The sequence below is a fragment of the Corvus cornix genome, chromosome 21 (assembly GCF_000738735.6).
Source record: "Corvus cornix cornix isolate S_Up_H32 chromosome 21, ASM73873v5, whole genome shotgun sequence".
Taxonomy (NCBI): Eukaryota; Metazoa; Chordata; class Aves; order Passeriformes; family Corvidae; genus Corvus; species Corvus cornix.
Genome location: NC_046350.1, coordinates 4,314,373 through 4,326,447, shown reverse-complemented (window position 1 = coordinate 4,326,447; position 12,075 = coordinate 4,314,373). Strand labels below are relative to the sequence as shown.

Genomic DNA, 12,075 nt, shown 5'->3' with positions numbered 1-12,075 from the left:
CGCGGGTTGGGTGCGAGTCCAGGAGCCGACCCGCCCGTGTGCCACCAGCGTGGCCTTAGTGCTGCCTCTGCCTTCCTGCTCCAGCGAGGGCTCGGGCAGCCCCCAACCTCTGTCCACCCGCGCTGCGGTTGCGCCTCTCGCTCCTTCCCCGCGTTAAGCGTCGCCTGTGGATGGAAGGAGCGTGTGACGTGTGCCGGGAGCGGGGAACACATGTGTGTCGGGACAGGGAAGCACATGTATGTCGGAGCAAGGGAGCACACGTGCGCCGGGACAGGGGTGCACACGCGTGTCGCTCGCCTGTAGCGCTCGGTGGGTTCGGGGCTCCGGTGCCCCGTGGCGCCCCGAGGATGCGCTCTCGTCCCGCGCGGTTGTCGCCCATCAGTCGCGCTCTCACGCCTGTGATTGCTGTCGGCGCGGGGCGTGTGCCCGCAGTTGACGCCGGGCAGGGCGCTGTGAGTGCTCACACACGCTCCGTGCCCGTGCGAGCGCGACCAGCGCCGCTCCGTGAGCCTGCTCCATTTCACCGCTGCCAGAAATCCAGCGGCGAGAGGGAAAAAGCCCTCGCCCTACCGCCCCTCCTTGGCGGCGCGGCGGTCCGTGAACCCAGCAGTTTATCCTCCCCCCCCGCTCCCTCCCTCCCTCGCCGGCGCTGCCGCCGGGGCCGCGCCGCGCGCCCGCCCGTGCAGCAGTTCGGCTCGGCTCGGCTCGGCTCGGCTCGGCTCGGTTCGGCTGAGCTCGGCACGGCTCGGTTTGGCTCGGCATCATCAGCACAGCTCGGCTCGGCTTGGTTCGACTCGGTTCGGTTCTGTTCGGCACAGCTCGGTTCGGCTCGGCACGGTTCTGTTCGGCTGGACACGGCACATCCCAGCTCGGTTCGGCTGGACTCAGCTGGGCTCGGATCAGCTCGGTTGTGCTCAGCTCGGCCGGGCTCGGCTCGGCTCGGCCGATCCCGGCACATCCCGGCCGGTCTGGGCGCAGCGCGAGGGGGGAGGCGGGCGCTGTTCCTGGAAGAGCCCGGCCCGGGGAGTTGGTCACATTCTTGGCCGGGATTCAATGACTGAGGCAGACACCAACAAACAGAGGGGGGGAGGCGGAGGGCGGGAGGCTGAGCCCGCCTGCATTAGCTCAGCTCTCAGGCACTCTCAGTCACTGCTGGAAAGAGGAGCTGGGAGGATGTGTGCGCTCTCACCGCGGCTCCCCACGGCACAACGAGAGCACCGGCAGAAATAAGGGAAGGAAGGCGAACCGAGAGCCGAGGAGCCCTCCCAGGCCGAGCAGAGGGACCACGAGGGGCAGCGGAGCCGCTCTTCGCCCGTGCGGAGCCCCCGCGCCGCTTCGGCAGTGCCGGAGATTTGGGCCTTTTCTCCTGCGTTGTTCCTTCCACAGACCGAGCGTTCTGCCTCCTCCTGCTTTTTACTTTCCTCCCCCGCGCCTTCCCTCGGTGGATATGGACAGAAGGGAGATCACTGCAGAGAAGCAGCAGCCGCCAGAACATATTTGAGCCCCGGGTGCTCGGAGCGTGGCACAGACTTTTTGTGTTTCTGTGGGTGGTGTGTGTGTGTGTGAGTGAGTGTGTGTTGGAGGTGTGGGAGGAGGGATTGGTTTGCCTGGGGGTTGGCTGAGGGGGTGAGTGCTCGGATGAAGACCTCGTTTTGCCGTGATTCTGTGCTCCATCGGGGCAGCTTGGAGACTTGGAGGGTTTGAAATTGTAACGCGAACCAAGAGAAAAGAAAGAAGAGAGAGACACGCATACAAAAGGATTTATTTCCTCTCCGTTAGTGGATTGCTGAGTGAAAAGGAGGAAAAACACAAGGGTGGGTTGTTTTATTTTGTTCATATTTTTCCTTAAAAAAATCCCTTAAGTGGATTTGCACCAGGGTGGAAGATAATTGGGGATTTTTGCTGTTTGTTTTGGGAATAGAAACTAAAAAATGGAGACTGTAAGTAGAAGCAGCTTCCAGCCTCATCCAGGACTGCAGAAGACCTTGGAACAGTTTCATCTGAGCTCTATGAGCTCCCTGGGTGGCCCTGCTGCTTTCTCAGCACGATGGGCACAGGAGATGTATAAGAAAGACAATGGCAAAGACCCAGCGGAACCTGTACTGCATCTGCCCCCGATCCAGCCTCCTCCGGTCATGCCTGGTCCCTTCTTCATGCCCTCGGACAGATCCACAGAGAGGTGCGAGACCATCCTGGAAGGGGAAACCATCTCCTGCTTCGTGGTGGGCGGAGAGAAGCGGCTTTGCTTGCCCCAGATCCTGAACTCGGTGCTCAGGGACTTCTCCCTGCAGCAGATTAATTCGGTGTGTGATGAGCTACATATTTACTGCTCCAGATGCACTGCTGACCAGCTGGAAATCCTCAAAGTCATGGGCATCCTGCCCTTCTCCGCTCCTTCCTGCGGGCTCATCACGAAAACTGATGCTGAGAGGCTTTGTAACGCTTTGCTTTATGGTGGCACCTATCCTCCCCACTGCAAGAAGGAATTCTCTAGCACAATTGAGCTGGAGCTCACGGAGAAGAGCTTCAAGGTGTATCATGAGTGCTTTGGGAAGTGTAAGGGACTCCTGGTGCCAGAGCTTTACAGTAACCCCAGCGCAGCCTGCATCCAGTGCTTGGACTGCAGGCTCATGTACCCACCTCACAAATTTGTGGTTCACTCTCACAAATCGCTGGAAAACAGGACTTGCCACTGGGGCTTTGACTCTGCAAACTGGAGATCCTATATCCTCCTCAGCCAGGATTATACTGGGAAAGAGGAGAAAGCTAGACTGGGCCAGCTCTTAGATGAAATGAAAGAAAAATTTGACTATAACAACAAATACAAGAGGAAAGCCCCCCGGGTAAGTGGCGCCTGTAATTTTAAAGGGGGCGGGGGGGATTTCGGTAACATTTATCGATATACCCAAATTGTTGCCAGCTGCTTTTCCTTGGAGTCATTTAGCAATTTTAGTCGTGTTCTCCATTCTCCCCGTGTGTGTGTTGCTGTGAAGCAGCAGCGCTTGTGATGGCACATTTATTTCTCTGGTTGTGTTCTGAGCACGGTGTTTGGAGTTTGTTTAAATTACGTATGTGTATTTGTATATTTTACTATACGTGGACCCTGGTCTTTGAAGCCCATCACCCTGCCCCAGACTTTATCTGGAAGTGCGTGAGTTCGGCTCTTAAGGGCTTCTTCACTCAGGGGTCAAGACAAGGGAGAAGCCAGAAAAAAGGAGCAGGTACTGATGGCTCCAGACACAAGTCCGTGCACTCTTCTGGTCGATTGAGTGTCGCCAGGGATGGAGGTGGGGGTTAATGCTCTAAATGGTTGTATGGAAATAAAATGTGCCTGTTAAGAAAAAAATCGTGCCGGTAGTGCAGGTTACTGGTTTTCAGATGAAGAGTGCGGAACGTGAATGGAGAAGTCCCTGCTTTTAGAGTATCCCTGTGGAGCCTAAATTTCCCCAGCAGACAGGCTTTTGTATATTGGATTATGTCTACATCCAGCAAATGACTCTGTCTAGGGCCAGCTGCAGCAGCTCCTTAAGGTATTCCATGCCGTGCTGTGCTGAGCCAGACAGCTAAAGCACATTTTTTTTTTTTAGGTGTCGCTTGTTTTTCTTTCAGTCTGAGCTGCCTTTAGATCCCAGAATCCCTGGTGTGTGGGTGGGAGGCTGCCTTGGCATCTGGCACCGGTCCTGCTCCATGGGCAGCAGTGCCACAAGGCCTTGAGGACTCCCAGACAGCGGGATGTCTGTCTGGCTCCTGGCGATGGTGCAACTGGCTGGGGATGAGCAATTCTGCTTCCTGCTCCTTCCCCCCGGTGCAAGGGGAAAGCAAACTCCTGCCTCCCGAGTTTTCCCCTGCAGGTTTGTTGCTTGGGCTCTGCCTCATTGTCAGAGATTTCCAAACTTTGGGTTTTTATGTCTGGAGTGGAAGGGCAGTACACAAGCCTGGAAAAGAGAAGCGATATTTAAAGCCCACGGTGAAAAATCTCAATTAACTTACCAAATACCTGTTTAAAGGGTCAGCCACGCACTCTGACTAAGGTAGAGCTTTTATTTCTAAAAAATTGCAACAAAAATACCCAACCAAAACCCAGATTTTTTTTTTTAAATATGCTGTGCAAACAGTACAGTAATTCCACAACCAGCCTAGGAGGCCTAGTGAGCCCATCTGACTGGGCTCCACGCTTCTGGATTAGGGAGCAGAGTCTCACTTTTCCAGTTCCAGTTTCTCTCCTGGCCCCCGGCTCAGTCCTTGTCTTCACCCCTCCTTTTCCTCCCCGGAGTGTCAGGACGCTGTGACAAAGCTGGGCTGTAATGAGGCACATTATCCCCGTGGTTGGAGGTGGATGTGTTTTTAATGGCTTGTCTATTCTCCGTCAGTCATGTGCTGAGATGGAATGGTGGGATAGATCTACATGGATGTGAGAGGAGAATATGGCTCTCAAACTGGAAACATTTTTCATGCTGGGAAAGGAATTTTCTAGGGCATGCTTCGTTTGGGAAGTAAAAGTAAAAAACCTCCACATTCTTGTTGTAGAAAGGTCTTGTGCCCCTGACTTGGTCATTTCCAGAGTTTAATTAAAATGAATGTTAGTAGAGGAGTACTTTCCTTTTCTTGCAAGGCTTTTTCAGTGTTCTCTTCAGCTGCATCATTTATCCAACACCCTAGGCGAGGCTGCAGGACGAGAACAAGAAAAGGTTACTAAACCTTGGCTGTGCCTCAGTTTTTTTGGGGACCCTTTCATAGGTCCTAGTTCAGAATATGAGAAGCACTCTTCCCTCACCCTCCAAAATCTGCCTGGAGCACAGCACTTCTTGCAAGAGTGAGTTAAAGTTATCTAATAGTGAACGCCAAAAATTCTGTGAGGAAATGGTGGCCATCTATTTTTTGGAAAATTTTGCCAGAAATCCATCATGGTGAAATGCTAAGTCTCCTGCATAAATTCATTTGAAAGGTGGCAAGGGGTAAGGTGGGGAAGAATAGAGTGGTGTCTGCTCAGACGATGGGGTAGAGAAAACAGAATGTTTTATCTCATATTAAGTTTCAAGGCTTTTGAGCTGCCTTCAGGATGCTTCTATTGAACCAGTGCAGTCCTGAGGAGACCCTGACAGTGCTGGCAGTGTTTTGTACGCTTATCCTTCCTTTTCCTGAAGTCTTTTTCCATTGGGCTTAGCCAACGGATATCATATGCTAAGGTCATTTGTGTTGTAGCAGTGTGTGTGGATAATTATGGAGAGATTTAATCAGGCTCTAAGATTGGTAGGCTGTGGCCAGGGGCAAGTAACATTGGAGTAAAGTTTAGATGCCTAGTGAGGAAATGACAGGATGGTCCCATTCCATGTGTGTTAAATCCTGTGTGGGTTTTGTGTGTCTGTGGGGCTCTGGCTGTCTCTGGGGATGAAAGGGTGAAGCACATGTGTCTTTGTGGTGGGCTTCCTTTTTGATGTAGATCTCAGCTTTGCTTTGTTCTGTTTCATACAGAGGTGTTCCTGTGCGTGGCGTGCCATGAGCTGCTGTGTCAGATATTGGGTTTTCTGCTTTCAGGAGTGGCCTTATTTTTTTCAGTTTCTCAATTTATTTATTTCTCTCTGTGTGTACACGCATTGCGTTGTGTGGTGTGTTTGCCCTGGGGTTCTGGTAGTATGTTGGTAGCATGGGATGCATATGACCAATTTTATGGCTGTTTAAGCAGCAGTGAGTGTTTTGACCTTTTCATGTGTCTCCATGAGGTTTCTGTGATGAGGTCGGGAGATTTCTGCCAGCACAGCTCTGCCTTTTAAGGGTCTGACTTAAATGGAGGAGCTGGGTTGGCACAAGCCCCTGATGCAGATTCAGCGTAGTGGCAGAACTGCCTTTTTTTCCTCTCTTTTTTCTTGTTTCCCTTTTCCTTTTTTTTCCTTGGCGTGGTTTTAAAGCTTTGCTACAAGGTGTAGCTTTTCCTAGATATTTCATTCCCAGTGCATATTTCTCTGTACATCAAGTATCTGTAGTGCATATCCATCCGTCTGTACCAGGAGATGGATGTGTAGCTGCAGAGGTCTCATCTCTCGGTCAGCGGTGTTGGTTGAACAAGACTCCTGTTGCCTGGTCTTGCAACTTGCAGAAGAATCCTTTGTCTAGACCTGTGTGAAGCCAGCAAAGGGTCTTAACCAAAAGCTGGAGGGAGTTGTGACAGCTGGAGCCCCCCCACTAGAGCAGGGACCATAAAGGCCTCAGTCACTATCCTTTACCCTCTTTTAAAATTTTCGTTTTTATATCCTCCTTGTTCATGCTTGGATGAGTAATTGACTGTCCATAAGGTCTTTCACCTTCCTGCCACTTCCCAATGCTCTTTCTTTTCTTGAGCCCTATAACTTCTCCGTTTTACTTATTTTGTATCCTTCACTGGGTGTTCCACCTTCCCATGCAGGGTTTGTTGTGCTTTGCTTTCTCTCTGCACCAACACGGCTTTTACTTGTGTGGGTGTCCTGTTTCCCTACCTGTCTCATTTCATCCACCATTACTGGCATGCAGCACAACCATTACATTCTGGGGTATTTCTAGAAATTAAAAATGTGAATAACCTGATGGGGTTGCAAAACAGGGTCCTAGATATCCACCATCAGTGCCAAAGCCTTTTTCTTGGGCTCAACCTCTGGTGCCTGGTGCATGTTCTCCTGTGGGACTGATGTGGCTTCAGTGTGTCTGTGGCGCTGCTCTCCTCTCCCGTGTGACAGACAGCTCCCTGCTTGCCTTACATCAGGATGCTCCACTCGCACAGAATTAATTCAGACGCAGCCCTGAAGGCTTTGTTGGTTGCTATTTCCAGAAGAGGAGGGTGGGTTTGACTGTGTCTGTTTCTAACCTTTTTTCTCCAATGCTGAACCGAGCAACATTTCACAGCGCTTTGAGATTCCCCACCTGTGTGCCAGACATCTGTGCCCTGAGCAGGACTGGCTGTGAGCAGGGCGCAGGAGAGCCAGAGCTGTCCTTGCACGCGTGTGAGCACACCCACACACCCAGTGCTGCCGTGTTCCCACGGTTCAAGTCCCAGCAGCACTTCTATGAAGTCGCTGGAAGCCAGAAGCAGCATTCTGGGTACTGACACACAAATGAGCACATGAGGCCTCCCACTTTATTTCACAATGCCTCCCAACCCAGTGCTGCCACAACATGCAGCTCGCTCAGCTGGAGGAAGGTTTAGCCAGGTCAAGTGTGCAGCCGAATCAAAGAACCCAAATTGCTGCGAGTGGAGCGGCGCGGCGCTGGCGCGGCTGGAGGGAGGACGTGGGCTTTTAGGTGCTGCCCAGTGGTTGCTGTGCTGTGCTTTATGGCCACCTGAAAGGCTGCAGGAGTAGGGCTGGAATGTGTGTCTTATCCTAAAGTCCTGCCTCCTGGCAGTAGTAACCTTTATGTGTTAATAGGGTATATCCTATGGTGGGTGTAGCAGAGAGGTTCTGAGTTTATTCCCTGGCAGTGGTGTTCAGACTGCAGGATGGATTTATTCTTGATGCAAACTGACACAAGAAATACTGTTGGAAAATTTTTGCCTGAGAACTGAGGGTTCAGTTGTTTTCCCATAGAATATTGAAGTCCTGTTTTCTACTTGATGTCCAAGAATTGTTTTAGAGATGCTCCAGTAAAAATTTAGAAGTCCCTAAAACAAAAACATTGATGTCTTGGGGCAGTAGCTTGGTTAAGAAGCCTTTTACAGCTTAAAAGTTGGACTTCAAAAGTGACACCAGCCTGAATGAAATCCCATGTACCTGGGGAGATTGTCAGTGTTTAAGCAAACATCAGCAGTTTTTCTCAACCCTGCAAACAGTTTTACAGATGTTGTAGATCGAGAACAAAGCAGCAGGTACGTGCATGTGTGTTGGACAAAGAGTGTGCTGTGAATGATCTAATGGTGTTGAGTCAACCATGGCTCTCTCTTGCTGCAGAAGAGTTCCTAAGTTCCTCAAGTCAGTTCTCTTGAATTAGGGAGGGAATTATATGCAATCTCTGCTTTTGAAAATCGCTGCCTAAAATATTTAAACCTCTGCCTCTCCCTCCATTGTCTGGGCTGTCTCGCTTGCCTCTCCATTTCTGTGGTTTCAGGCTTGGGCGTGTGTTCTGCCCAAACAGTAGTGTGCTTTGAAGATGCGTGTAAACACCGCTTATTTTTTGGATGTGCTGGGAGCCCGACACCTGGTCCCTGGCAGGCTGAGAGCCCAGTTATCGCTGGCTGGGGCTGGCTGACCCGGGAGGGTGTGTTTGCACTTGCTGAGAGGCGCCTTTGGATCGGTGTTGTAAAAGCATCTGGAGGCGTCTGCGCCAGGCTGCTCCAAGCGTGTCCGGGCAGCGCAGCAGCCCTGGGCTGGAGCCTCTCGTTCCTTATCTGCACCCCCAGCACCAGCACTGCCAGAGCAGGGGGGCTCCAGAGCCACAGGCATTGGGTGTCTACAGAGAAGCAGTGTCTAGTCTCACTGAAAACTCACCTTAGGTTCATCTGCCGGCAGAGTAATTTCACCGAAGCGAAGGGTTTGAATGTCCCCAGTGCCGTAAGGAGTGGGCTGGCTCTTACTGGGGATCACTGGTGATTGAACTCACATTGCTGACTCAGCTGGCCAGACTGCTTTGCCATCACATGAGGAGCTGTGTCTCCATGTGTGAAGTATTAAGACAGAGGTTTTTTTTCTAAAAAATATTTGGCTTGGTTTGGTTGTTTTGGTTTTATTTTAAAGCACACTTTGGACTTGACACTGTAATTCTTACTTAAGAGGGAACTGTCGTGGAAGAGTTACAGCAAAACCAATAGGAGGATCTTGGAAAAAATAAGACAAAAATGACTTATACTGGATTGTGGAGAATCTACTGATAGAATCCCATCAATTACTAGGCTGATCTATTTTAGCTGAGTGGCCGTAGAGCACTTAATTCAAATTAATCTTCACATACAGGAAGCATTACTTTAAAATGTAGGAATATAGCATGTTTTTGTTTGAAGTCTGTCAATTAAAGCATGTGTGCTAATGACACATTTTATTAGATAATATCTACTTTGCATATGTTTTGTGTATCTGGGTAATGTGTATTATGAATTAATAAATCAGCACCAGTTTTTTAATGCCATTCCACTCTCTGTCTCTAATACAGGCAGTGTATATTCTTGGAAAATAATTTCAAAGAAGCAGGTTTGCTCTGAAAAGATGTGCTCTGGTCCCTTCCCTCCTCCTTTACACCTTGTGCAGTCTTGTATGCCTTACATTTCATTGTCAGCATAGAGATTCAGACTCAAATCGTTACTGAAATCACCTGCTCCGTATCTTCTGGAGCACCAGAGGTTAATCCGAAGGTTTGGGGCTTTGGAGCCGGTTCTACAGCTCCCACTGAAGCAATCAGCCCACAGTAATTGGAACCAGTTCACCCACAAACCACAGCAGACTCTGTGTAATAGACTCCTTCCTGTGTGTTGACTGGCAGTAGTGGCAGAGACCAGGGACAGACTCTGAACCAGAATGTCCCAGTGCTGAGGCAGAGTGGCTTCACCAAGTTAATGGCCTTAGCTGGTATTTACAGGACTGTGCTGACTCTGAGACCCTGTAGTTCTGCTACTTGAAGTATTTTCATTTTGCTCATTAATGAGGATTTGGTTTAGTAGACATTTGGTGCTCTGATCCTGGTGGACCTCACTGAATGGGGCAACTGAGAGCTGGCTTCAGACTGAAGGGGTTTTGTCTGTTGGTCACTACATGCAAGATTTGGTTTTAAGGTTGTGGTAGAGATCTACCACAGAGATCTTCTCTTCCTGTATTGTCCTTTTTTGTTTGTTTGTTTTTTTAACAATGAAGAAATATGTCTAAGGTTGGGATAAGGATCAGCCTTTTTTGCTGATGCAAATTCAAGGACCGTAAGCTTGGCCTCAGAGTTAAATCTGACGCAGTTCATGGGGTGTGCAGCTTTCCTTGGCGTTGGGGACTCCTGCTGGCTGATAGAGACTGGCCCCTCTGCACTGAGATAACGATTTTACTTTGACTTTTGGTTGGATGAGGTGACGAAAACACTGATACTAATTCCAGCTCTGATCCTGTCAGTGTGTGATGGACAGAGCTCTTCTGGGAGCCAATGGGAATTCCCATGTGTGGAGCTCTTATCATCGCCTCCATCTATGGTTTGGTTGCTATCATGTAAGATTGGGCTTCTCCAAGCAGTGGATGCATATTAACACAGCCTGATAAGCTGCAGAGACATATGTGCTGTGAAATGAGGCAGGTCCTGCCATCCTAACTCAGGCAGTCTTGTTCTAACAGTCCTGTTTAAAGAGTCAGGGAAAATGTACCCGAGGCTGGAGATTCTATGGGTATGTAAAAATTGCAGCATCATTCTGTATGCTGGAGGTAAACAGCAAAGTAGCTAATCAATAACGTAGGCTCTGGCTTTGTTGTTTATTGATTTCTGTACAGTTACCTTTGCACATGCTTTGTAGAAAATGGGACTTTTATGTTTGGTTTTCTGTAGATTTTTTTTCTTTTTTCTTGAAGAAAAAATGGAAGCTGTTTCTGTTTTGGTATGAGAATCAGTGCCACTGGAAGCACAAGGACTGCTCAGGCTTTAAGGATTAAAAGACAGCAGCAATATCAACAAGATAAGGTAGAGCCTGGTGCTTGTCTTTTCCTGGGGAAGACTTCAGTGATGGATTTGGGGGCCGTGGTACCCTGTGCTTTGTTCCTCGCCCGCTGTTCACTCAGTGGTATCGTTTTATAGAATAAGGTCATTGACTTGGATTGCTTCTTGGTTTCTCAACTCTTTTCACCAGCCAGTTTGTGTAATGTCTGTCTGAAACATTGAGTAAGGGCATTGAAATAGCAGACAGGATATCAAGTGTTCGGAAGTCTGGGTTAAGTATAACAGACAGTTCTGGCTGGTGAAAGGGGAGCAGCCCCTGGAGCTCTCTCACAGCTCAGTCTCTGTGGAAACAGCAGACTCGGGGCTCTGCATCCCTGTTCCAGCTCTTCCCCTCTGTTCCCTCCACACCCATATAATTAATCGTGTGTGGGTGCACCTCTTTTCTAGATATGTCTTCCTTGTTTCTTAGTGGCACAGAATTGTATGTAATAATGTCTCTTTCTAAGGATTACATAAGTTGAAGATGATTTCTCCACTGGGAGAATTATGCAAGTTTAAACTGAAATGTATTTAGAAAGCTTTTATGTGTGTGTTTTCTGACTTGCAATGCAGAGGGTGATTTATTTGCATCCTTAATTGAACAACATCTGTTGGGGTTGGAAGAAAAACCATTTCATATCTTTTCACTGTCATATCCTGCATTTTTATTAAGTCCTCTACCCCCTCCACTTCCCACATTACCTGTGTTACAGGTGGTGATTTTTGTCCAGGTAGATCAGCCAGGCACTCATGTGGGACATCCTTCTGGACTCTGCAGCACTGTTGATGCATATCTGCTGTAGTGTTTTCTTTCAGTTGTTGGATTTCAGGGAATCATGCAATCATTGAGGCTGGAAAAGACCTCTGGGGTCCTGGAGTCCAGCCACTGATCGCCACCTTGTCTAGAGACACTTGAGTGCTGTGTAAGAAGTCGTTGCCTTTACTACCATTAAAAAGTCTGTAATGCCTCTGTAATGCTGCTCTTGGTATTCTTTGACCATTTATTAAGGAAGTTCCTGCTGCCCTTGAGCAAAATCAAAGTTTGTGTCCCAGGAGAAGAAAGCACTGCAGTCAAGAGTGTTTATTGAACTTGAAGAGGGTGAAACAACTTCTTGTTTCAGTGTGAATTTCTGTGGGAGGCTCTTTGTGTGACTGAGTCCTGGCACCTGTACCCATTCCAGAGGGTGCACAGGTCTGGAGAGCTGTTCCTGCAGTTCCACTGGCATTGGGAGAGTCATTCTCTTTCCATCCCTGTGGAATGCTGGAGTGCTGCACTCATGGTGCTGGGAGCTGCTGTTTCCAGGATCGAGCTCACAAAATTAATTCTGCTGAGTAGTAAAAAACACAGGTTGCACAGGCATCCTGCTGCTTACTGAGACAGAGGTTGCAGTAGTACCAGTTAGAAGCAGTGAATTACTTTCAATAATTAAAAAACTAACTATTAAATTTTTCTAGGTT

At 49.0% G+C, this 12,075-nt stretch overlaps 1 protein-coding gene across 1 annotated transcript in view; it reads left to right on the top strand.

Moving 5' to 3' along the window:
- Nucleotides 1-721: 721 nt before the first annotated feature.
- Nucleotides 722-12,075, top strand: part of SKI (SKI proto-oncogene) — a 97,675-nt gene continuing 86,321 nt past the window's right edge. The window contains exons 1-2 of the mRNA XM_039563963.1: nt 722-1,814; nt 1,922-2,843. Of these exons, the coding sequence (XP_039419897.1) occupies nt 1,932-2,843 (912 nt within the window). The 5' untranslated portion in view covers nt 722-1,814; nt 1,922-1,931. The remainder of the gene's footprint in view (nt 1,815-1,921; nt 2,844-12,075) is intronic.